This window comes from Zophobas morio, unplaced genomic scaffold (assembly GCF_036711695.1).
Source record: "Zophobas morio isolate AGI-343-1 ecotype UQ-CSIRO unplaced genomic scaffold, CSIRO_AGI_Zmor_V1 ptg000026l, whole genome shotgun sequence".
Lineage (NCBI taxonomy): Eukaryota > Metazoa > Arthropoda > Insecta > Coleoptera > Tenebrionidae > Zophobas > Zophobas morio.
Window position 1 is genome coordinate 834,779 of NW_026972131.1, and position 26,149 is coordinate 860,927.

At 29.3% G+C, this 26,149-nt stretch overlaps 1 protein-coding gene across 2 annotated transcripts; it reads right to left on the minus strand.

Moving 5' to 3' along the window:
- Window positions 1-77: 77 nt before the first annotated feature.
- On the minus strand, window positions 78-26,125 carry LOC135136712 (bromodomain adjacent to zinc finger domain protein 1A). Of its 2 annotated transcripts, XM_064066133.1 has the most exons (12): window positions 26,058-26,125; window positions 25,764-26,006; window positions 25,224-25,571; window positions 24,600-25,170; window positions 24,375-24,545; window positions 15,560-16,299; window positions 14,251-15,499; window positions 8,240-8,454; window positions 8,005-8,186; window positions 7,810-7,941; window positions 403-724; window positions 78-351 (listed from the first exon to the last, which is right to left on the minus strand). In XM_064066133.1, the coding sequence occupies exons 2-12, from the start codon at window positions 25,874-25,876 to the stop codon at window positions 234-236; spliced, it is 4,161 nt and encodes a 1,386-aa protein (XP_063922203.1). In that variant the 5' UTR covers window positions 25,877-26,006; window positions 26,058-26,125; the 3' UTR covers window positions 78-233. The 2 variants fall into 2 exon arrangements, with proteins under 2 accessions (XP_063922203.1, XP_063922204.1); XM_064066134.1 differs by lacking the exon at window positions 7,810-7,941 and having other exon boundaries at window positions 25,764-26,109.
- Window positions 26,126-26,149: the final 24 nt, after the last annotated feature.

Sequence of the window (26,149 nt, forward strand, 5' to 3'; positions counted from 1 at the left end):
ATATTTTTCAACTCGTTTGTTACTAGGCGATTAATAATCTCCACTCACGCAAGGAAAAACAAATATAACACAGCTACTAAATATAAAAATTAATATTCATAAATAATTCCTACAAAACAGCTAAAAGTGATTATAGAATACTAACAAAATGTAAAGATAATAAAAGAATGTACAACTAAAGTTTGGGTATACAAAGCGCTAGTTAATTTAGAACGTGTGGTGCGTTTGTAATACTATTTCGTGCGAATCTTCTTTTTTGGATGGGAAACGTCATACTCCAATTCATCAGGTAGTTTTAGTCCCAACTCCTTACATTTTTTTTGAAAATGTTTTAGCAGTTCAACGCCACACCTAAAACACGACAATTAGAAATACATTACTTTAACTACGAAAATTTAATACTTGTAAACGTCGTCTTCTTTATGGTTGTAGGTGTTACAATTCTGAAATACCAGCAGCGCATCTGACATAAATTGCGCGTCTTCCTGATATTCACCCATGTTAAGTTTGTACTTAATCGTCCCAAAATCCATGGGTTTTGTTATAACATCATAATAATCAGGTACTTCAGTCTTTTGAACAGGTCGTAAAAACGGCCAAGCGTTGTAATCCTTCATGATTTCTGCTAATACTGCATGTAATGCTGAATTGTGTAACGGTAAGTCAGATCGTCCATCGTCCCTTCTACTTGATCTTTTGCTAATAACTTCATCTTCACTTGAATCTAGAGAAAATCACTGATTAATTAGAGTCGCCTGCAATAATTTAACTGAATAACAAAAAATATAAAATCGAAAATGTCAACTACAGTGTGCTCATTCTGGTGACAACAAAGAACGAAGATACCAATAATTTGCTGCTATGCAGGAACAAGTAGCACAAAAATTTCATCGCTATTGTAAAATCGTAAACCACTAAAGCACACTGAGTAGGTTGAATTAGAAGAACAGAAAGGAGATGAGGAAAATAGAAAGAGTTCGAGAGAGTGTATGTGAAAGAGAGCAATAAGCAAGCAAAACTTTGAATGTACTATATATAAAAGTTGTAAAACCGCACTCCTAAATTTTCAAAATTTGTAATGTCTCGCTTAGGGTTTAATCCGTTATAACAATGTCAGTATTATTTTTGACAAAGGCAGTCTTAGGTATTTTTTTAAAATGCCACAGGAAGAAACTACAAAAATTTTACCATTTTACACATGTTTTAAGCTTCTTGTTGAAATAAGTCTACACATTTTAAGTAAAAAGACAAAATGTAGCCCCGGGTGGGCCCTATCTCAATTATGATTTTTTTTATTCGTCGTGAAACAAGAAGGCGGAGCTTAACTGGAAAATCCTTATTTCTCCACGAGAAATTAAAAACATGTTTTTGAGTATCGTGTTGTTCAAAGAACACTATGTATATTAAGAAAACAATAAAGCAAAAGATTAGACCCACCCATATCCGCTCCGATCTCAATTCTCAATTGTGATGAATTTTTCATTCGTTGTCAGATTGAGGGGAGGAGCTTAATTACAAGATCCGTATTTGTCTACAAGAATTTACCATTTTAAACACGTTTTAAGTTTCTTGTTCTGAAAAGACGACTACGTATATTCAGAAAACAGGCAAAATATAAGCCCCTCCCCCCGCCCGCCCTATCTCAATTGTGGTGATTTTTTTCTAATCGAGTGAGTATCGTATTATTCAAAGAATACTATGTATATTAAGAATAAATTAAAGCCAAAGATTAAGCCCCACCCATACCTGCCCAAATCTAAATAGTAATGAAGTTTTCATTCGTTGGTAGACCTAGGGGTGGAGCCTAATTGCAAAATTCATACATATGTCCTTACAAAAATTTACTATTTTAAACGTGATTTAAGTTTCTAAGAATAAAAAAAAAAAATCATCACAATTGAGATGGGGTGGGTGGGCGGGGTTTATGCTCTGCCTTTTTTTCTTAATATACATAGTTGTGTTTGAACAATACGATACTGAAAAACACGTTTTTAATTTCTTGCAAAGAATAAAGTATTTTGCAGATAAGCTCCGCCCCCTTGGTTCACGGCGAATAAAAAATCATTACAATTGAGATAGGGCGGGTGGGCGGGCTTTCACTTTGACTTTTTGTTTTAATATATGAAGACTTCTTTTTAGAACATGAAACTTACATGTTTAAAATAGAACATTTGTATATTTCAATTAGGCTCCGCCCCATAATTGCAAAATCCAGATTTCCTTGCAAAAATGTACCATTTTAACTTCTTTTTTTTCTTGTTTTGAAAAGATGGCTGTGTATATTAAAAAAAAAAAAAAAAACAGAAAATCTAAGCCCCGCCACCTGCCTTATCTCAATTCTGATGATTTTTTTATTCGTCGTAAGCCGAGGGCGGAGCTTAATTATTTTAATAGTAAAATCCTTATTTTTTTTTACGAAAAATTACCATGTGACACATGTTCTTAAGTAATCCTGTTATACAGAGAAAACTAAATGTATTAATTAAAAAAGAAAACCAAAAGAGAAGCCCCACCCATCCGTCTCAATTCTCAATTATGATGAATTTTTCATTCGTTGTCAGATCGAGGGGCGGGGCTTAATTGCAATATCCATATTTGTCTTCAAGAATTTAAAATTTTAAATATGATTTAAGTTTCTTGTTCTGAAAAGACGACTATGTAAACAAACTATAAGCCCCGCCCACCCACCCTATTAAAATTGTTATGATTTTTTTTTATCATCGAGAGCCAAAGGAGCGGAATTTATGCAAAATCCTTAGTATTTCTCTACAAGAAATTACCGTGTAAGACATGTTTTCCGAGTATCGTGATTAAAAAAAAATACTATGTATATTAAGAAAAAATTTAAAGCCAAAGATTAAACCTGCCCTGATCTAAATAGTAATGAAGTTTTCATTCGTTGGTAAACCTAGGGGCGGAGCCTAATTGCAAAATCCGTATTTCCTTACAAAAATTTACCATTTTAAACGTGATTTAAGTTTCTAAGAATAAAAAAAATCATCACAATTGAGATGGGGTGGGTGGGCGGGGTTTATGCTTTGCCTTTTTTTCTTAATATACATAGTAGTGTTTGAACAATGCGATACTCAAAAACATGTTTTTAATTTCTTGCAAAGAATTAAGTATTTTGCAGTTAAGCTCCGCCCCCTTGGTTCACGGCGAATAAAAAAAATCATTACAATTGGGCGGGCTTTCATTTTGAGTTTTTGTTTTAATATATGTAGACTTCTTTTCACAACAGGAAACTTAAAATATGTGTAAAATAGAAAATTTGTATAAGAAAATATCGATCCATATTTCCTTGCCAAAATGTCTCATTTAAACCGTATGTTTCAAGTTTCTTGCTGTGAAAAAATGGCTATGAATATTAAGAAAAAAGGCAAAACGTAAGCCCCGCCCACCCGCCCTATCTCAATTCTGATGATTTTTTTTTATTCGTCGTGAGCCAAAGGGGTGAAGCTTAATTGCAAAATCCTTATTTCTCTACGAAAAATTAAACACATGTTTTTGAGTATCGTGTTGTTCAAAGTACACTACGTATATTAAGAAAAAAATAATGCCAAAGATTAGGCCCCACCCATATCCGCCCCGATCTCGACTCTCAATTGTGATGAATTTCTCATTCGTTGGCACACTTAGGGGCGGAGCCTAATTGCAAAATCCATATTTCCTTACAAAAATTCACCATTTTAAACGTGTTTTATGTTTCTAAGAATAAAAAAAAAATCATCAGAATTGAGATGGGGTGGTTGGGGGGGAAATATTTTACCTTTTTTTCTTAATATACAGGGTGTCCCTTTTATTTGATACAACCCCTGTAACTTTTTTATTCTTGAAGATAAACCTGTAGTTCTTTAACCAAATTTGTATCATTTTCAAAGATTTATATGATGGTGAGCACACATTTTTATTATCACTTGCGGTAGAACCGGAAATGACGTCAACTTATTTTTTTTTAATGGAACACTAGGTATATTTTTGCATAAATGGAAAGATTGATTTTTTTACTAGAAAAAATCAAAAGCAACCAATATTGTAAAATCAATAATAAAAAAGTTATTTATTAAAATATCTCCAAAATTTTCCGTTTATTTCAAAATCTAGTTGCTTGAAAAACAATTGAAAAATTGTTGCCATCACATAGATCTTTTAAAATCATACAAATTTGGTCAAAGAACTACAGATTTATCTTTGAAAATAAAAAAGTTACAGTGGTTTTATCAAATAAAAGAGACACCCGGTATGTACTTAGTATTCTTTAAAGAACACGATACTCAAAAACATGTTTTTAATTTCTTGTAAAAAATAAGTATTTTGCAGTTAATATCTGCCACAATTGAGATAGGGCGGGTGGGCGGGCTTACATCTTGCCTATTTGTTTTAATATGTGTAGACTTCTTTTCACTACATGAAACTTACAACATGTTTAAAATGAAAAATTTGTATAAGGAAATATCGATTTTACAATTAAGCTCATAATTGCAAAATCCATATTTCCTTGCAAAAATGTACCATTGTTTTAAGTTTTGTATTGTGAAAAGGCTAAATATAAGCCCCGCCCACTCGCCCTATTTCAATTCAGATGATTTTTTTATCCGTTGTTAAGCCGAGGGGCGGAGCTTAATTGTAAAATCCTTATTTTTCTACGAGAAATTACCATGTGAAATATATTCTTAAGCAATCGTGTTGTACAAAAAAAACTAAATGTATTAATTAAAAAAGAAAACCAAAAGGGAAGCCCCACCCATCCGTCTCGATCTCAATCCTGATGAATTTTTCATTCGTTGTCAGACCGAGGGGCGGAGCGTAATTGCAAAATTGCTGTTTCTCGATACAAATTTTTTCTATTATTTTTGTTATCAGTGTTGACGTGATGACACTTGGACAATTCACGACAAAGGTTGTTAAATAAAGGATATCGATATAAAAAAAGGTTTCTAAATAACACTTTCCAATATAATTAGATTTTTTTGTAAAAAAAACAACTTCAAAATTTGAAAAATTTAAGAGGTGAGAAAAAAATAAAATCAAGAAATTAACACAATCGAAAAACTACAATCGAAACATTTCAAAATTTAAAAACTGGATAAATAAGTGAGAAATTGTAATATTGAAAAATGGAAATGAAAAACTGAAAACTAAAAAATTGAAAAATCAAAAAAACGAAAAACTGAAATAAATGAAAAATTTTAAATTAAAATTCTGATAATCGAAAAGACTAAAAAACCGAAACATTGAAAACTCAAGAAATAAAGAAACGGAAAAATCGAAAAGCAGAAATTAAAAATTGAAAAACTGAAAACTCAAAACACTAAAAAATCGAAATGAAAAATCAAAAAATTGTAAAACAGAATCACTGAAAAATTGAATCGCAGATATTTTGAAAATTGATATATCGGAAGTTAGAGAAATTGAAAACTGAAAAAGCGAAACACTGAAAAATCGAAAAATTGAAAAAATAAAATTCGAAAGATTAAAAAATAAAATATTGAAAACTGGAAGATTTGAAAAATTTAAAGAATAGAATAACTTTAGAAACGAAAACCAGAGAAACTTTAAAAAATCGAAAATTTGAAGAATTGAAGCACTTAAAAATTTAATCATTTAAATAAAAAATAAAATTTTGAAAAAATAGAGAAAATTAAAAATCAAAGTCATCGGGGCGGAGTTTAATTGCAAATCCTTAAGAAACTGTAATATCGAAAAATTGCAACTCGAAAAATTGAAAAATTTAGAAATCAAAAAACTGTAAAATTGGAAAATCAAAAATAAAAAAACGAAAAAGTATATAATGAAAACTTGAAAAATGTCAAAAGTGAAAATCAAACACGAAAATTTGAAGTGTTTTATCTTTCTAAGAATAAAAAAAATCATCAGAATTGAAATGGGGTACTTGGAGTGGTAAATATTTTACCTTTTTTTCTTAATATATGTATTCTTTAAAGAACACGATACTCAAAAACATGTTTTTAATTTCTCGTAAAGAAATAAGTATTTTGCAGTTAATATCTGCCACAATTAAAATTCTGATAATCGAAAAGACTAAAAAACCGAAACATTGAAAACTCAAGAAATAAAGAAACGGAAAAATCGAAAAGCAGAAATTAAAAATTGAAAAACTGAAAAATCAAAACACTAAAAAATCGAAATGAAAAATCAAAAAATTGTAAAACAGAATCACTGAAAAATTGAATCGCAGATATTTTGAGAATTGATATATCGGAAGTTAGAGAAATTGAAAACTGAAAAAGCAAAACACTGAAAAATCGAAAAATTGAAAAAATAAAATTCGAAAGATTAAAAAATAAAACTAGAAGATTTGAAAAATTTAAAGAATAGAATAACTTTAGAAACGAAAACCAGAGAAACTTTGAAAAATCGAAAATTTGAAGAATTGAAGCACTTAAAAATTTAATCATTTAAATAAAAAATAAAATTTTGAAAAAATAGAGAAAATTAAAAATCGGAGTCATCGGGGCGGAGGTTAATTGCAAATCCTTATTTCTCTACAAGAAATAAAAAACATGTTTTTGAGTATCGTGTTATTCAAAGAATACTATGTATATTAATGAAAAAAGAAGTCAAAAATTAAACCCCACCCATATCCATCCCAAGTTCAATTGCGATGAATTTTTCATTCGTTGTCAGACCGAGGGGCGGAGCCTAATTGCAAAATCGATACTTTCCAACAAAAATTGACCATTTTAAACATGTTTTACCTTTCTTGTTGTGAAAAGAAGACTACACATATTAAGAAAAAATGGCAAAATGTAAGCCCTTGTAGCTATAATACCTAATCTGTTGATTTAAACGTCGAGAACTATCTTTAACAATGCATAAGTACTGACAGAAAGCTACAGGGTAGAAAATGATGGCAGCTATTTAAAATATGAGGGTTTCAGTAAACAAGTGATTAAACGGCTTAATATTAGTGGACCTCATTATCCTATCAAGTTGGCAGCACTGCACATAACTTACAACAGCAACGTCAGCGACAAGTTTATAAATCGACCTTAGAACAGCCGCGACTGTACATTTAAAACCAGGTTTTGTATGCGAATAAACATAAATATGATTGACAAGTAATTAACAATCACAACATTACTCTCTTGAACTTTTTAAGAAAACAAAATCCTTGTGTGTGAAAATACGAAATCAATTTGAGGAAAACGGAAGTTCGTAACTGTTGTTTATTACAATGAGCAACATATTTAACTATGTCGAGTTTGTGTTTGTCAATCACATTATTTGAGCTTATGCATTTATCAGAAAAAAATATATTGCCCCGCCACTGGTTACGAGTGGCAAACATTTAGAGGGCGGAGCTTAGCCAGTCAAGTCTTTGCCACAAAATTCACAACACCTTCTCTCCGGTCTCTTCCACCTCCGTGCTACAACTAATAATCTTTGAATTGTCGGTTTTACTTTTAATTGAAACTGAAAGTGTTTACATCGTTTTTATTCGAACTGTTAACTGTTTAGGTGGATCAGTGGCATCACATCGAGGGTAGTGCGTGGGGTTTCTGCCCCATTCGACTTTTAATTTGTTTTCTATATTTCCACATTACTACCGTACGTGATGCCGTGAATTATTATAAGTGTAGTTATGAATTTGAAACCCCTCACCAATTAACCATTCTCATTAGCGAATTAGAGAACATTGAAAAGATTTTGAAAAACGGAAATAAGTCGTTACCTAAACTGTTCATATAATGTAATCAAATGAGACACGTAAAATTAATGATATGGTGTTAAATAAAGCATGAATCGGGTTAGCAAAGCCAATGTGGGGAGCTTTGAAAAACCCACCGTCAGATTCTGACAGTTGTCGTAGACTCTTTGCAAAGTCGTGGATCTTGTACAAGGCTTGTGCAGCACAGCGGCGCTGGCCATTCATTTTTCCAGTGCGCTGTACCACCACACCATTCGTTTTGCTCAGGTCTGTGTATCGTATTACCAAGACGTTGAAAAATTTCTGTATAAAAATTAAACATTCAAACTCACCGTGATGTCTTTTTCTATCATTACTTTTCTTACAAGACGTACAAAGCCACGAGCCTCTCGGAGCGTGTCGCAGTGGAGGTTCCACGCATTCAATGTGATAACAACTGGAACATTTCTCGCAACTTATTACTTCGCCACCGGAACCGCACGTTTTACAAAGATCTACTTTGCCGGCCACAACCCTAAAAGTAATTTTCCGGTGAGATTAGAAAATAGAGGATTTGGTTAATGTAACATTTCATCACTGTCGTTTTGCTCCTCCTCTTCATCAACTTCTTCAATGTCGGTGTTTGCAGTATCATTATTTTGTGTTTCTTGTTCAGATCCTTCTTCTTCATTTTCTTCGTCTCTAAATATAGGACGTTTTTTCGCGGGTTCTACGACTACTGGTACTTCCGGTTTTCGCTCTTTTTGACATTTATTACAAAACCAGTCACCTTTGGGCACACTCTGTAACAAGTGGTAAAATATTTTATTTAATAAATCTAAAACAAAAACAAGAAAATCTTATTGTTTCAATTTCTGCAGCAATTTCAACAGTTAAAATGATCAAATTTTCATTACTCTGCCGCTTTTATCATCACTCTGTTACTAGTATTATCCATTCACGATCTTTATATAGTAGATCAGGTTTTGATATTTTTTCTTTAAGTTGGATAAACTGATTTGATGGTTTAGTTTTTTGTCTGTCAGTAGTCTGATTGACATTTGCTTTGAGATGGATTGCCACTTTTCTACTTCATTGTGGATTGTAAAAACCGAAAGTTCAAAAAACGAATAGTAAATAGTCGAGAAATCGAAAAATCCAAAAGTCGAAATACTAAAAAATCCCAAAATTAAAAAATCGAAAAACTGAGAAAACTCACAAAATTGAACGAAATATCCAAAAATTGGGAAATTAAAAAATTGAAAAATTGAGGAACTGAAAAACTGAAAAATCGAAACCTTGGCAAGTCGAAAATGGGGAAATGGGATAATAAAAAAAATAATTGAAAAATCGGGAAACTGAAAATTTAGCAACGTCAAAATTTGATAAATTGGAAAATAGAAATACTGAAGAACTGGAAAATAAAAAAATCCAGAAATCGAAAAATCTACAATTTAAAACACTGAACAATTGAAATATGGCAAAATTGAAAAACGGAGAAACCAACATCAAAGAATCAAGAAAGAAAAATTCGAAAATTTAAAACATAAAAATCGAAAAACTGAAAAATCGACAAATCGAAACTCCAGAATTTAAAAAAATTGAAAAATCGGATAACTGAAAAATCGAAACATCGAAAAATTGGAAAATCGAAAAACCGAGAAATCCAAAAATCGAAACATCGAGAAATAGAAAAAAATTGATAAATTGATAAATTAAACAATTAAAGCATCCAAACATCCGAATTCGATAAATCGAAAAATAAAAAAATTGAAAAACTTTAAAAAAGAAAAATTAAAACATCGAAAAGTTGAAAAAAATTGATAAATCGAAGTATAAAACTGTCGAAAATTTGAAAAATCTAAAGTTTAACGAAAAATTGAAAATCCAAAAAGTAAAAACGGGGTGGAAACCCAAAAACTGCAAACTGAAAAATTTTAAAATTGGAATCGATTGGCCTGAAAATTTGAATAAACTAAACTAAAAATTGGAAAATCGAAAAAAAAAAAAAAACAACAAAAATTAAGGAAATGAAAAAACAAAAAACTGTGATATCAACTCGGGAAAACGAAAAATAAAAAGTCAGGAACATGCAAAATAAAAATCGGGGAGTTGAAAAATTGAGGGGACGAAAAATTGAAAAAGAGAAGAATTAAAAATCGAGAATGTGAAAAATAAAAAAAAAAACCGAAAAAGTGTATAATAAAAAGTTGAAAAATATAAAAGGTGAAAATCAAACTTAAAAATTTGAAGAAAAATTGAAAAAAACCTGAAAATTTGAAAAGTTGAATAAACGAAAAATTGTGATATAAAATCGAAAAAGTGAAAATTAAAAAATCGGGAAAATGAAAAACTGCCAAATTGAAAAACTGATGCAAACCGAAAAATTGAAGGAACAAAAAATTTAAAATTTTGGAAGTCGAGAAATTGTAAAATTGAAAAATCAAAAATGTACATATAAGAAACAACAAGAAATAAAGGAATTGAAAAAATTAAAAATTGTGACATAAAATCGGGAAAATGAAAAATAAAAATCGAGAACGAAAAATTGAAAATGACAAAAATTAAAAACTGAGAATGTGAAAAATCGCAAAATGTGAAACTGTAATATCGAAAAATTGCAAAATTAAAAAACTGCAACTCGAAAAATTGAAAAATGTAGATCAAGAAACTGTAAAATTGAAAAATCAAAAATAAAAAAACGAAAAAGTATATAATGAAAACTTGAAAAATGTCAAAAGTGAACATCAAACATGAAAATTTGAAGAAACGAAAATTTGAAAAATCGAAAGATCAAAAATTGAAAAACTTAAAATTCGAACAAGTGAAAAATCAAAATAAAAAAATATGTATTGTAAAGTCAAAATATTGAAAATTAAAGAAATTGAAAAATTGGAAGACTGGAAACCTAAAAACTGCAAATTGAAAAATTTTAAACGTGGAAAATCATGGAATTGAAAAATCAAAGCCTGAAAATTTGAAAAATTGAATAAATAAAAAATTGTAAATCGGAAGAAACAACAAAAAAATAAAGGAAATAAAGAAACCAAAAATTGTGATATAAAATCGAGAAAATGAAACATAAAAAATCGGGAAAAATGAGAAATTGTAATATTGAAAAATTGGAAAATTTGAAAGTCGACAAATTGTAAGAAAAACCAAAAATAAAAAACCAAAAAAGTGTATAATAAAAACTCGAAAAACGTAAAAAGTGGAACAAAAACTTGAAAATTTGAAGATAAATTGAAAAAAACCTGAAAATTTGTAAAATTGAATAAACGAAAACTTGTAAAATCGAAAGAACCAACAAAAAATAAAGGAAATGAAAAACGAAAAATTGTGATATAAAATCGAAAAAGTGAAAATTAAAAAATCGGGAAAATGAAAAACTGTAATGTTGAAAAATTGCCAAATTGAAAAATTGATGCAAACCGAAAAATTGAAGAAACAAAAAATTGAAAATTTTGGAAGTCGACAAATTGTAAAATTGAAAAATCAAAAATAAAAAACGAAAAATTACAAAATGAAAACTTGAAAAAACTTAAGAATCGAAAAAGTGAAAAATCAAAAAAAAAAAAGAAATATGTATTATGAAATAGAAATATTGAAAATTAAAGAAATTGGAAAATCGAAGGACTGGAAATCCTGCAAAGTGAAAAATTTTAAAATTGAAAAATCGACGAACTGAAAATTCGAAGCCTGAAAATTTGAAAAATTGAACACATGAAAAATTGTAAAATCGAAAAAAAAAAACAGAAAATAAAGGAAATGAAAAAACCGACAATTGTGATATAAATCGAGAAAATAAAAATTAAAAATTCGCCACATCGAAAAATAAAAATCGGGGACATGAAAAATTGTGGAAAGGAAAAATTGAGAAATTGAGAAACTGAAAATTCGAAAAATTGAAGAAACGAAAATTTGAAAAATCGAAAGATTAAAAATTGAAAAACTTAAAATTCGAAAAAGTGAAAAATAAAAAAAAAGAAATATGTATTGTAAAATCTAAATATTGAAAATTAAAGAAATTGAAAAATTGGAAGACTGGAAACCCAAAAACTGCAAATTGAAAATTTTTAAACGTGGAAAATCATGGAATTGAAAAATGAAAGCCTGAAAATTTGAAAAATTGAATAAATAAAAAATTGTAAATCGAAAGAAACAGCAAAAAAATAAAGGAAATAAAGAAACCAAAAATTGTGATATAAAATCGAGAAAATGAAACAAAAAAAATCAGGAAAAATGAGAAATTGTAATATTGAAAAATTGGAAAATTTGAAAGTCGACAAATTGTAAGAAAAACCAAAAATAAAAAAACAAAAAAGTGTATAACAAAAACTCGAAAAACGTAAAAAGTGGATCAAAAATTGAAAATTTGAAGATAAATTGAAAAAAAAACTGAAAATTTGTAAAATTGAATAAACGAAAAATTGTAAAATCGAAAGAATCAACAAAAAATAAAGGAAATGAAAAACGAAAAATTGTGATATAAAATCGAAAAAGTGAAAATTAAAAAATCGGGAAAATGAAAAACTGTGATGTTGAAAAATGGATGCAAACCGAAAATTTGAAGAAACAAAAAACTGAAAATTTTGGAAGTCGAGAAATTGTAAAATTGAAAAATCAAACATAAAAAACGAAAAATTACAAAATGAAAACTTGAAAAATCTTAAAAATCGAAGAAGTGAAAAATAAAAAAAAAAAAAAGAAATATGTATTATGAAATAGAAATATTGAAAATTAAAGAAATTGGAAAATCGGAGGATTGGAAATCCTGCAAAGTGAAAAATTTTAAAATTGAAAAATCGACGAATTGAAAATTCGAAGCCTGAAAATTTGAAAAATTGAACAAATGAAAAATTGTAAAATCGAAAAAAAAAAACAGAAAATAAAGGAAATGAAAAAACGGACAATTGTGATATAAATCGAGAAAATAAAAATTAAAAATTCGCCACATTGAAAAATAAAAATCGGGGACATGAAAAATTGTGGAATGGAAAAATTGAGAAATTGAGAAACTGAAAATACGAAAAATTGAAGAAACGAAAATTTGAAAAATCGAAAAATTAAAAATTGAAAAACTTAAAATTCGAAAAAGTGAAAAATAAAAAAAAAGAAATATGTATTGTAAAATCAAAATATTGAAAATTAAAGAAATTGAAAAATTGGAAGACTGGAAACCCAAAAACTGCAAATTGAAAAATTTTAAACGTGGAAAATCATGGAATTGAAAAATGAAAGCCTGAGAATTTGAAAAATTGAATAAATAAAAAATTGTAAATCGAAAGAAACAACAAAAAAATAAAGGAAATAAAGAAACCAAAAATTGTGATATAAAATCGAGAAAATGAAACATAAAAAATCAGGAAAAATGAGAAATTGTAATATTGAAAAATTGGAAAATTTGAAAGTCGACAAACTGTAAGAAAAACTCGAAAAACGTAAAAAGTGAAACAAACTTGAAAAATTGAAGAAAAATTGAAAAAAACCTGAAAATTTGTAAAATTGAATAAACGAAAAATTGTAAAATCGAAAGAATCAACAAAAAATAAAGGAAATGAAAAACGAAAAATTGTGATATAAAATCGAAAAAGTGAAAATTAAAAAATCGGGAAAATGAAAAATTAAAATCAGAAACAAAAAATTGGAAAAAGGAAAAATTAAAAATTGAGAAACTGAAAAATCGAAAAATGAAAAACTGTAATATTGAGAAATTGCCAAATTGAAAAACTGATGCAAAGCGAAAAATTGAAGGAACGAAAAATTAAAAAATTTTAAGAATCGAAAATGTGAAAAATAATAAAAAAAAAGAAATATATATTATGAAATAGAAATATTGAAAATTAACGAAATTGGAAAATCGGAAGACTGGAAATCCAAAAACTGCAAAGTGAAAAATTTAGAAAAATGGACAAACTGAAAATTCGAAGCCTGAAAATTTGAAAAATTGTAAAAAAAAACACAGGACAATTGCGTTATAAATCTAGAAAATAAAAATTAAAAATTCGCCACATTGAAAAATAAAAATCGGGAACATAAATAGTGGAAAGGAAAAATTGAGAAACTGAAAATTCGAAAAATTGAAAGAAACAACAGGAAATAAACGAATTGAAAAAATTCAAATTTGTGACATAAAATCGAGAAAATGAAAATTAAAAAAATCGTAAAAATGAAAAATTAAAATCGAGAACTTGAGAAATTGAGGAAACGAAAAATTAAAAACTGAGAATGTGAAAAATCAAAAAAAAAAGAAACTGTAATATCGAAAAATTGCAGAATTAAAAAATTGCAACTCCAAAAATTGAAAAATTTAGAAGTCAAGAAACTGCAAAATTGAAAAATCAAAAATAAAAAAACGAAAATCAGGACATTTCAAATGGGATGAAAACTCTCCCAAACCAGGCCGAGTGATACCGCTAATAAAAACTCTTTTGTCCAAAAATATTACTTATACAAAAAATAAGATACCATTGAAAATGATCTTCAAGTACATCAAGATTCTCATTCTATATAGAATTATAAAATTTATTAGATACTTTAAAACATTTCAATGGATATCAAACATTATAACGAATATAAAATAAAAAATAAATAAATACCTTTAACTTCGGCTTCAGACAATATAAATGATGCCCTAAATTGCAAGAGTCGCAAAGGAGCATATTTTCGGAATCGTGCCGTCTCCGACAAACTCTGCATTTCGTCAGCAGAACGGATTTCCCCCACATCACACACGAATCTAGCGTACTGTAATGTAAAAATATTTGACTGAAACTCGTAGAAGCTAACAAGGATTGTTCCCATAAGTCAAGAATGGAACTTTTGACTTTGTCACTGCGAGCATTACCCATACGACCCAGCGGTTTTTTCAGAAATTTAGTCACCACGGATCGACCTACTTGTGCCAACGCAACTGATAAACTTTGAATCGCTTCTTGAATTTCGTCTTTCATAACCAAATGAACGTCGTTGTTGTCAATGTCTGGAACGAAATCGGACGTAGAACTCAAAAACTGACCCGGGTATTCGTAGTCGGGTAATTCGGCAACCTCATCTGATTGAACAAGATCTGAATCTTCCTCAACGTTATTTTTATGCAAGGTTTTGTCAAGTTCTTTGTAATTTTTATTTTGAAGACAATTTCTCCATTTTTCCCTGTCTTTAACAGACAAAGTTCCCAGGTTTCCAGCGAAGAGTTTTTCTTCCATTTCTAGGATATTTTCAATTAACGAATTGTGCAATATATCCGTCGGATTCATATCATTAGGATATCCCAAATTTGCGTTCTCATATTTCGCTTTACTTGACTTTTTTATACAATTACTGTCTTCCTCTTTGCATGGAAGTCCCATATTTAAAGTAGGAACTGGTGTGCTCATGATTGACCTTTCAATTTCATCATTATTGTTCTTTAAATTTTGTTGAAGTTCACTTTCACGGACACCTCGTTTGTTCAAAGATCCACACAATTGATGAAACGTATTAATGTCATGGTAAAAACACCACCTGTCCCTCTTTACTGACGACGAGTGTACAAAACAAGTTGTTGGATCAGCAGAACACACCAGTAGTTCGCTGTAGAGATCAGTTTTTTGTTCCCGAGAACCGTTAAGTACTCCGTTAATTTTTTTCGGACTCTTCAATGGGCTGTTTTCTTTATCACTGGAATTTGAGTCTTGCATAGTCTGTTTGATGTATGCCAAAGTTTCGTCACGACCTGCGTTCACTAAGCTAGGGACTTGTTCAACAACATTGTTCAAGCATATTCCAGTATTTTCTTCTTCAAAGTTAACGAAAAAACCGGGAACTGACTCTAAGTTCAAATACTGTCGGAAGGCTCTGTCTTGCCTACAAAATATACAAATACGGTAATTAGTCTAAATAATTGTGATAATTTTTACAACTTACCCCATAAGAATCTGTTTTTCATATGCTGCTTTCCGCAACTCCTCCAACTTGCTTTCATTCTGTGCCCGTTTCTTACTATTTTCGATTTCAAGCTTTTCCAGTTCACTTTTTACGTTCGGATCCGCCTTCAGCAATTTTTTCAACTTATACCTAGCTGTTAAAAATTCCTGTTCTCGTCGCTTTTCAGCAACCAACGCTAATTTGTAATCCGCTTTCGCTTGTTTATCTTTTTCTATACGTTCTTCTACGATATCTCTCACATCGGCGTACGTCAAGAGCTGGTTAATCAAACATGATAAAATTTTCAGTTTATCGCCAACAGGGAGTTCCACAACATTATGTGTTTTAAGGGCTTCCAGTATATGCGGACTGTGTAATTTAAGATGCAATCCTGGATCGTCTTCACTGGTGTAACCACCTCTTTGTTGATAACGCCATCTAGCGCCCGTGTTATTAATGATAGCACCGGATGCCAAAAGATGCAATCTTAAGACTTCTGAGGTAGTAAGAGAGTAAAGAGGCAGGCGACCAAGCGGGACTCCTTGATACTTCCTACTCCACGTAGAGGCAATTGTTGCTAGACGAGTAGCTTCTCGTACATTCATATTATCACAATCTTCTTCTCGCTTAATACTTGAGGGATTTTCGGTTTCTGTTCTGTACTGAGAAGCTTCTTGATCTTGTACATGAAATAATGCGATAAGAAACATTTGTATCAGATCTATTAATGGGCCTGCTACCTGCAACGAAATTAAAATATGTTAGGTGTTACCAGTGTAGCAAAATCAAGTAAAAAAAAAAACATCTTTTAAGACATGAATTTACAGATTGAGAAGCGTTAATTCTTTCGACTCACCCTATTCAAGAAATTCAAAAAAATATTAAGTGCTAGCCCCGCCCACCCGCCCCTATTTTCTCAGAGGATATGTCATTTGCCAAAATAAGACTTATCAAGTACTACCCTCTGAGAAAATAAAGGGCGAATGAGCGGGGTAGGACTTGCTAACACAAGTCTTATTTTTGCGAATGACATATCCTCTGAGAAAATAGGGGGCGGGTGGGTGGGCCTAGTGCTTGGTAAGATAAGACTGATTTTGGCACATGACATATTCCCTGGGAAAATAGGGGGCGGGTGGGCGGGTCTAGTATTTGTTAAGATACTGTTTTTTAGATTTGCCTATACAGGTGGTGCAAAAATAATAATGAATGTGTCATTTTAATTTTCACCGAAAATATCTCCTTCAAAATATTGTACATACTACTGCATATCTGGTATTTATTGCATATAAATGCACATTTATAGATAATTTCCCTTATTTACTTTTTTTATTATTGGAAAATTTTCCGCAATTTAGTTTTTTAGATTTTGGTTAGAGGAAAGTTGAATCTTGTGTGGTTTCCAATCCTTGAGAAATTTTTATAAAATTATTGAATTTTTGATCAACGGTGTCTTCAGCAGAAAAATATTACATTGACATTATTAGGAGTCTCACCATGGCCAACTTCATTAATCTCTAATAAATTTTTCATTCGTTGTCAGACGAGGGGCGGAGCGTAATTGCAAAACTTACATTTCGCTACAAAAATTTACCATTTTAAATATGTTTTAAGTTTCTTCTCGTGGAAAGAGGATTGCGTATATTAAGAAAAAGAGAGTTATAAATCGTGAAACAAATCTCCATTTTTCCTGTTTTGTTTCTTCAAGTTTTCCACTTTCAATTTCAAGTTTTCAATTTTGCGTTTCCTCAATTTAGAAATTTTCTACATTTCGATTTTTCGACTAGATTTTTTCAATTTTTAGAATTTTTAATTCTGCAATTTTCCAACTTCAGTTTTAGATTTCTCAGTTTTTCGATTTTACAAATTTTAGATTGTTCAGTTCTCTATTTGGAATTATTCTAGTTTTCAATTTTAAATTGTATCAATTTTTCGATTTCTCAACTTTTGGATGCTTAAATTTTTTCATTTTTGATTTTTCGTTTTTTCCTAGTTTTCTATTTTTATTTTGCAATTTATCGTGTTTCCCATTTTTGGAGATTTCAAAATACGAATTTTCCAATTTCTTGATTGTTCGGGGTTTCCAACTTGGATCTTCAATTTTTCAATTTAGAAATTTTCTAGTTTTGAATTTAAAATCTTTCAACTTGAATTTTGCAATTATCGATTTCTCAATTTTTCGATTTTCTAATTTCTCGAATTTTCTTTCAACTGTGAGATTTTTCGGTGTTTCAATTTTACAATTTTTAGATTTCTCAAGCTTTGAATGTTTAAATCTAATTTGTCAATTATTCCATTTTTCGGCTTTTTCACTTTGCTATTTGTATTTTGCAGTTTTTCGAGTTTTTCATTTTTGGAGTTTTCAAAATCCGATTTTTTTCAATTTCTCGGTTTTTGCTATTTTGTTTCTTCAAGTTTTCGACTTGGAATTGTAAGTTTTCAATTTCCAAGTTTTCGTTTCTTTATTTTTTCGATTTAGAAATTTTTTAGCATTCAGTAAATTGGTATAAATATTTCAACTTAAAATTTTTATTTATCTACAAACTTTTGCATTTTTCAGTTTCTCGATTAACTTTTTAAATTTTTTGCAAATTTTTCATTTCTTCAATTTTTCGGTTTTTAAACGTTTCAATTCGTAACTTTTCGATTTCACAATTTTTCAATCCTATTTTCCAAAACATATATTTCGCTACAAGAATTTACCATTTTAAGCATGTTTTAAGTTTCTTCTTGTAAAAAGCTCACTGCGTATATTAAGAAAAACAGAGGCAAAACATAAGCCCCGCCCACCCACCCTATCTCAATCGTGATGATTTTTTACTATTCGTCATGAGTTAAGGGGCGGACCTTAATTGCAAAATCCTTATTTCTTTACATGTGAAACAAGTACTTAAGTCATTGCGTTGTTCAAAGAAAACTATGTATATGTATTATATAAAAAAGAAAGTAAAAACAGTATATTGTATGCATAAAAACATTACTATTTAAATATGACCTCACCTATCCTGACCTGACTTGACCTCTGTATTGTCTCAAATATTTTTTTTAAAACATTTCCGTGAATAAATAAAATGCAAAAAGTACACACAGTTATAAGTCGTGAAACAAATCTACATTTTTCCAATTTTGTTTCTTCAAGTTTTCAATTTTGCGTTTCCTCAATTTAGAAATTTTCTACTTTTCATTTCTCAATTTTTCAACTTGAACTTGATAGTTTTTCGACTAGATTTTTTCATTTTTCATTTTTTTTTTGAATTTTTAATTCTGCAATTTTCCAACTTCAGTTTTAGATTGCTCAATTTTTCGATTTTTCTGTCAACTGTGAGGTGTTTCAGTGTTTCGATTTTACAAATTTTAGATTGTTCAATTCTCTATTTGGAATTATTCTAGTTTTCAATTTTAAATTTTATCCATTTTTTGATTTCTCAACTTTTGAATACTTAAATTTTTTCATTTTTCTGTTTTTTCGTTTTTTTCTAGTTTTCTATTTTTATTTTGCAATTTTTCGTGTTTCCCATTTTTGGGGATTTCAAATTCCGAATTTTTCAATTTCTTGATTGTTGCGGGTTTCCAACTTGGAATTTCAATTAAAGTTTTCAATTTTTCGGTTTAGAAATTTTCTAATTTTAAATTTAAAATTATTCAACTTGAATTTTGCAATTAATCGATTTTTCAGTTAGACATTTTCTATAATTTTCTAACATTTCAGTTTTTCGATTTTCTAATTTCCCGTTTTTCTTTCAACTGTGAGATTTTTCGGTGTTTCAATTTTACAATTTTTAGATTTCTCAAGCTTTGAATCTTGAAAACTAACTTTTCAATTATTCCATTTTTCGGCTTTTTCACTTTGCTATTTCTATTTTGTAGTTTTCCGAGTTTTTCATTTTTGGAGTTTTCAAAATCCGATTTTTCAATTTCTCAGTTTTTGTTATTTTGTTTCCTCAAGTTTTCGACTTGGAATTGCAAGTTTTCAATTTCCAAGTTTTCGTTTCTTTATTTTTTTCGATTTAGAAATTTTCTAGCATTCAGTTTTAAATATGTCAACTTAAATTTTTTAATTTTTATTTTTTCTACAAACTTGCATTTTCCAGTTTCTCGATTGTTAACTTTTTAAATTTTTGGCAAATTTTTCATTTCCTCAATTTTTCGATTTTTAAACCTTTCAATTCGTAACTTTTCGATTTCACAATTTTTCAATCTTCCTATTTTCCAAAACATATATTTCGCTAGAAGAATTTACCATTTTAAACATGTTTTAAGTTACTTCTTGTAAAAAGATGACTGCGTATATTAAGAAAAACAGAAGCAAAACATAAGCCCCGCCCACCCACCCGATCTCAATTGTGATGATTTTTTTCTATTCGTCATGAGTCAGGGGGCGGACCTTAATTGCAAAATCCTTATTTCTTTACATGTGAAACAAGTACTTAAGTCATTGCGTTGTTCAAAGAAAACTATGTATATGTATTATATAAAAAAGAAAGTAAAAACAGTATATTGTATGCATAAAAACATTACTATTTAAATATGATCTCACCTATCCTGACCTGACTTGACCTCTGTATTGTCTCAAATATTTTTTTTTAAACATTTCCGTGAATAAATAAAATGCAAAAAGTACACACAGTTATAAATCGTGAAACAAATCTCCATTTTTCCTGTTTTGTTTCTTCAAGTTGTCGACTTGCAATTTCAAGTTTTCAATTTTTCGTTTCCTCAATTTAGAAATTTTCTGCTTTTCGATTTTTCGACTAGATTTTTTCAATTTTCATTAGAATTTTTAATTCTGCAATCTTCCAACTTCAGTTTTAGATTTCTCAGTTTTTCGATTTTACAAATTTTAGTTTGTTCAATTCTCTATTTGGAATTATTCTAATTTTCAATTTTAAATTTGATCAATTTTTCGATTTCTCAACTTTTGAATGCTTAAATTTTTTCATGTTTCTGTTTTTTCGTTTTTTTCTAGTTTTCTATTTTTATTTTGCAATTTTTCGTGTTTTCCATTTTTGGGGATTTCAAATTCCGAATTTTTCAATTTCTTGATTGTTGGGGGTTTCCAACTTGGAATTTCAATTAAAGTTTTCAATTTTTCGGTTTAGAAATTTTCTAATTTTAAATTTAAAATTATTCAACTTGAATTTTGCAATTAATCGATTTTTCAGTTAGACATTTTCTACAATTTTCTGACATTTCAGTTTTTCGATTTTCTAATTTCCCGTTTTTCTTTCAACTGTGAGATTTTTCGGTGTTTCAATTTTACAATTATTAGATTTCTCAAGCTTTGAATGTTTAAATCTAATTTTTCAATTATTCCATTTTTCGGCTTTTTCACTTTGCTGTTTCTATTTTGTAGTTTTCCGTGTTTTTCATTTTTGGAGTTTTCAAAATCCGATTTTTTCAATTTCTCGGTTTTTGCTATTTTGTTTCTTCAAGTTTTCGACTGTTGGAATGAATAAACGTATTATTATTATTATTATTATTAAAATTTTCAATTTCCAATTTTTCGTTTCTTTATTTTTTCGACTTAGAAATTTTCTAGCATTCAGTTTTAAATATGTCAACTTGAATTTTTTAATTTTTCTACAAACTTGCATTTTTCAGTTTCTCGATTGTTAACTTTTTAAATTTTTTGCAAATTTTTCATTTCTTCAATTTTTCGGTTTTTAAACCTTTCAATTCGTAACTTTTCGATTTCACAATTTTTCAATCTGTCTATTTTCCAAAACATATATTTCGCTACAAGAATTTACCATTTTAAATATGTTTTAAGTTTCTTCTTGTAAAAAGACGACTGCGTATATAAAGAAAAACAGAAACAAAACATAAACCCCGCCCACCCACCCTATCTCAATCGTGATGATTTTTTTCTATTCGTCATGAGTCAGGGGGCGGACCTTAATTGCAAAATCCTTATTTCTTTACGTGTGAAACAAATACTTAAGTCATTGCGTTGTTCAAAGAAAACTATGTATATGTATTATATAAAAAACAAAGTAAAAACAGTATATTGTATGGATAAAAACATTACTATTTAAATATGATCTCACCTATCCTGACCTGACTTGACCTCTGCATTGTCTCAAATATTTTTTTTTAAACATTTCCATGCATAAATAAAATGCAAAAAGTACACACAGTTATAAATCGTGAAACAAATCTCCATTTTTCCTGTTTTGTTTCTTCAAGTTTACGACTTTCAATTTCAAGTTTTCAATTTTGCGTTTCCTCAATTTAGAAATTTTCTACATTTTGATTTTTCGACTAAATTTTTTTCAATTTTTAGAATTTTTAATTCTGCAATTTTCCAATTTCAGTTTTAGATTTCTCAGTTTTTCGATTTTACAAATTTTAGATTGTTCAATTCTCTATTTGGAATTATTCTAGTTTTCAATTTTAAATTTCATCAATTTTTCGATTTCTAAACTTTTGAATGCTTGAATTTTTTAATTTTTCTGATTTTTCGTTTTTTTCTAGTTTTCTATTTCTATTTTGCAATTTTTCTAATTCCCATTTTTGGGGATTTCAAATTCCGAATTTTTCAATTTCTTGCTTGTTCGGGGTTTCCAACTTGGAATTTCAATTAAAGTTATCAGTTTTCGTTTCTTCAATTCTTCGATTTAGAAATTTTCAAGTTTTGAATTTATAATTTTTCAACTTGAATTTTGCAATTAATCGATTTTTCAGTTAGACATTTTCTACAATTTTCTGACATTTCAGTTTTTCGATTTTCTAATTTCTCCATTTTTCTTTCAACTGTGAGATTTTTCGGTGTTTCAATTTTACAATTATTACATTTCTCAAGCTTTGAATGTTTAAATCTAATTTTTCAATTATTCCATTTTTCGGATTTTTGACTTTGCTATTTCTATTTTGGAGTTTTCGGAGTTTTTCATTTTTGGAGTTTTCAAAATTCGATTTTTTCAATTTCTCGGTTTTTGTTATTTTGTTTCTTCAAGTTTTCGACTTGCAATTTCAAGTTTTCAATTTTCAATTTTGCGTTTCCTCAATTTAGAAATTTTCTACTTTTCGAATAGATTTTTTCATTTTTCATTTGTTCGAATTTTTAATTCTGCAATTTTCCAACTTCAGTTTTAGATTTCTCAGTTTTTCGATTTTACAAATTTTAGATAGTTCAATTCTCTATTTGGAGTTATTCTAGTTTTCAATTTTAAATTTTATAATTTTTTCGATTTCTCAACTTTTCAATGCTTAAATTTTTTCATTTTTGATTTTTCGTTTTTTTTCTAGTTTTCTATTTTGATTTTGCAATTTTTCATGTTTCCCATTTTTGGGGATTTCAAATTCCGAATTTTTCAATTTCTTGATTGTTCGGGGTTTCCAACTTGGAATTTCAATTAAAGTTTTCAATTTTTCGGTTTGGAAATTTTCTAATTTTGAATTTAAAATTTTTCAATTTGAATTTTGCAATTAATCGATTTTTCAGTCAGACATTTTCTACAATTTTTTGACATTTCAGTTTTTCGATTTTCTAATTTCCCGTTTTTCTTTCAACTGTGAGATTTTTCCGTGTTTCAATTTTACAATTTTTTGATTTCTCAAGCTTTGAATGTTTAAATCTAATTATACCATTTTCCGGCTTTTTCACTTTGCTATTTTGTTTCTTCAAGTTTTCGACTTGGAATTGCAAGTTTTCAAATTTCCAATTTTTCGTTTCTTTATTTTTTCGATTTAGAAATTTTCTGGCATTCAATTTTAAATATTTCAACTTAAATTTATTAATTTTTTACAAACTTTTGCATTTTTCAGTTTTTCGATTGATAACTTTTTAAATTTTTTGCAAATTTTTCATTTCTTCAATTTTTCGGTTTTTAAACCTTTCAATTCGTAACTTTTCGATTTCACAATTTTTCAATTTTTCTATTTTCCAAAACATATTTCGCTACAAGAATGTACCATTTTAAACACGTTTTAAGTTTCTTCTTGTAAAAAGATGACTGCGTATATTAAGAAAAACAGAGGCAAAACATAAGCCCCGCCCACCCACCCTATCTCAATCGTGATGATTTTTTTCTATTCGTCATGAGTCAGGGGGCAGACCTTAATTGAAAAACCCTTATTTCTCTGCATGTAAAACAAATACTTAAGTCATTGTGTTGTTCAAAGAAAACTAATGTATTATCAATTTATCATCATTGTGTAAAAAAGAAAGCCAAAGGTTAAGTCCTACCTATATCCGCACCGATTTCAGTTGTGATAAATTTTTCATTCCTTTTTCATATTTCCTCACAAAAATTTATCATTTTAAACATGTTTGAAGTTTATTCTTGTAAAAAAAGGATAGCGTAGGGGTCATGAAAGGTCGAGAAAACGTAAAAGTAGCGAGTCGGCCGACGAACTCGATTACAATACTTCCCGAGCGTAAGCAAAGGAAAATTGAAACGTTCAAGTGTTGGAAAATCGGAAAACTGGAAAACTTAAAAATGAAAACTCGTGGAGGTATCGTAAAATTAAAGAAAAAAAAAACGAAAACTTGAAAAATTGCAAATTGAAAAACTTACGAAACGAAAAATTGAAAAAACAAAAAATTATAAAATCAGAACATTGAAAAACTGAAAAATTGATCAGTTCCATATATAAAAATAAATTTAAACACGACGATAGTACAAACAATGCTTAATTGAATTATTGTTGCAAACTTGCGCAACATAATTGACTAGGTGCTTAAAACGAAAAATTATCTCAAGATCAATCACAATCAGTATGTATTATAAAATTTTGATAATTACTGTTAATTAAAGAAAAGAATTTTAAGAGAACACTAAAATTGCTAAAAAAGTTTGGCAAAAACATTACATACCTCTTTTTCTAACAAAGCTCTCTCCATTATGTCTACTGTAAGATCACCAGGAAAAAAATCCTTGGTGGAAAGAAGCTTTGCAAAGTCATTCACAAATTCCAAAACCATAAACATATCACCTACATGCTCATCAGGAACTCTCGTGATTACAGGATCTGGTTTAGGCAATATCTGCAAATCATCAAAATTAACTTTACAAATAAATAAGTACCGATCAGAAAGTACCTGATGATCGACAAGCTCTAAATCTTCTTTAGGCTTATTCCACATTCTCAACTGCCCCGCTAACATAATGTTTTCTTCTTTCTTTTTTTGCTTCATTTCCATTTCCCTTTCTTTTTTTTGTTGTTTCATTAACTTAAACTCTTCCTCTTTCTTTCTCATTTTTTCCAACAGATCAGCGTTACTGCCATTTTTAGCAAACGCAGAATTTTTAGTAAGAAACTTATGCAGAGATTCTTGGCGTACTTTTTTACCATTGACAACTTTTTCAAATTTTCTTGAAGCATCAAACTCTGGTATTGGTCCCCCAAATATTTGTTCAAATGTAACCTTACTTAAGTTGAAACCATCAACTACTGACGGTTTTACAACAAATAACCCTCTCTCATCTTGTTCAACGTATTGTTTTAAAAATAATTTACACTTCTCGCGGGAAAAGGAGCCTTTTTTCCTTCTGATTTGGTTACAGTCTACGATCATGATTTCACTTATATCCTGGTCATCGGCGTCTAAATGTTCAATTTCGTATTTATATTGGGAAGGTGCGGGATGTGAACGTCGCTCCTGTACATTCCTGGTAAAGCATGTAAGTAAATTTCAGTGCAATTTTTAGATAAAATGTCTTACCCGTTTTTTGGAGGTGATTTTAACTTTCCTGATGGAGGTGCTATAACTTGCAGAACATGTGAATCTTTCCACTTTAAATCAGTAAAAGAAGTTTCAATATTTTCTCCAATAAAAAATCTATCTTTTGCATACAAAAATACATCCTCTGCCATTTCACCAAATCCTGATCTCTTGGTTTTAGTGGCTAGATAAAGAATGGGAATTTTAAGTTCGGCTGGAAACTCTTTCAGGCTGTTTTTGGCGTTGTCTTCGCTTTCCAAAGCTTCCGCGTAGGTTAAATTAGCTTTTCCCGTCAACGAACACGTCCACACCATGGAATTACACAGAAACATTCTTTCAGAAAAATCTCTGCAAATTAATAACATGTTATTTAAAAGGTAAACATAACCTTACACATTGTGGAAAAACAAACTGATGAAATTAAAATAAATTTGCATGATTTTTGAGGTCGATGGCGTAGGTACCAGGAGACCGTTAGTTGATGATTGGAAGATTTTGGTGAGAACTTGATACAGTTCAGTAAAACTATAAGCTACTTACTCATAGTCGCGAAAAATTTCATTTGTGATAGCACAATAAAAAACTTCTTCATCGTCGCGAATATTTTCCGGAATCGGGTTTTTTTCAAATAGCTTTTTCTTTAAAAGAGGCATTTCTCCCGATGAATGACTATTTGGAGGGAAAATCTTCAAGTGTTTACCACATGTAAATAAAGTAGTTGTAACACTTAATTGATAATAATTTATGCACTGTTAGGTGAATAATCACAATAAATCAGTAAAACTACAATTCAAAACCCAATAAACAAATAAATTCACAACAAAAGTACGTTACTTTTGCCATTCATGACATTCACAGAAGAACGTTTTCGGCTTGTTGGAGATACAACTGATGCTACGGCGCATGCGCGAAGCGCAGGTGACTGT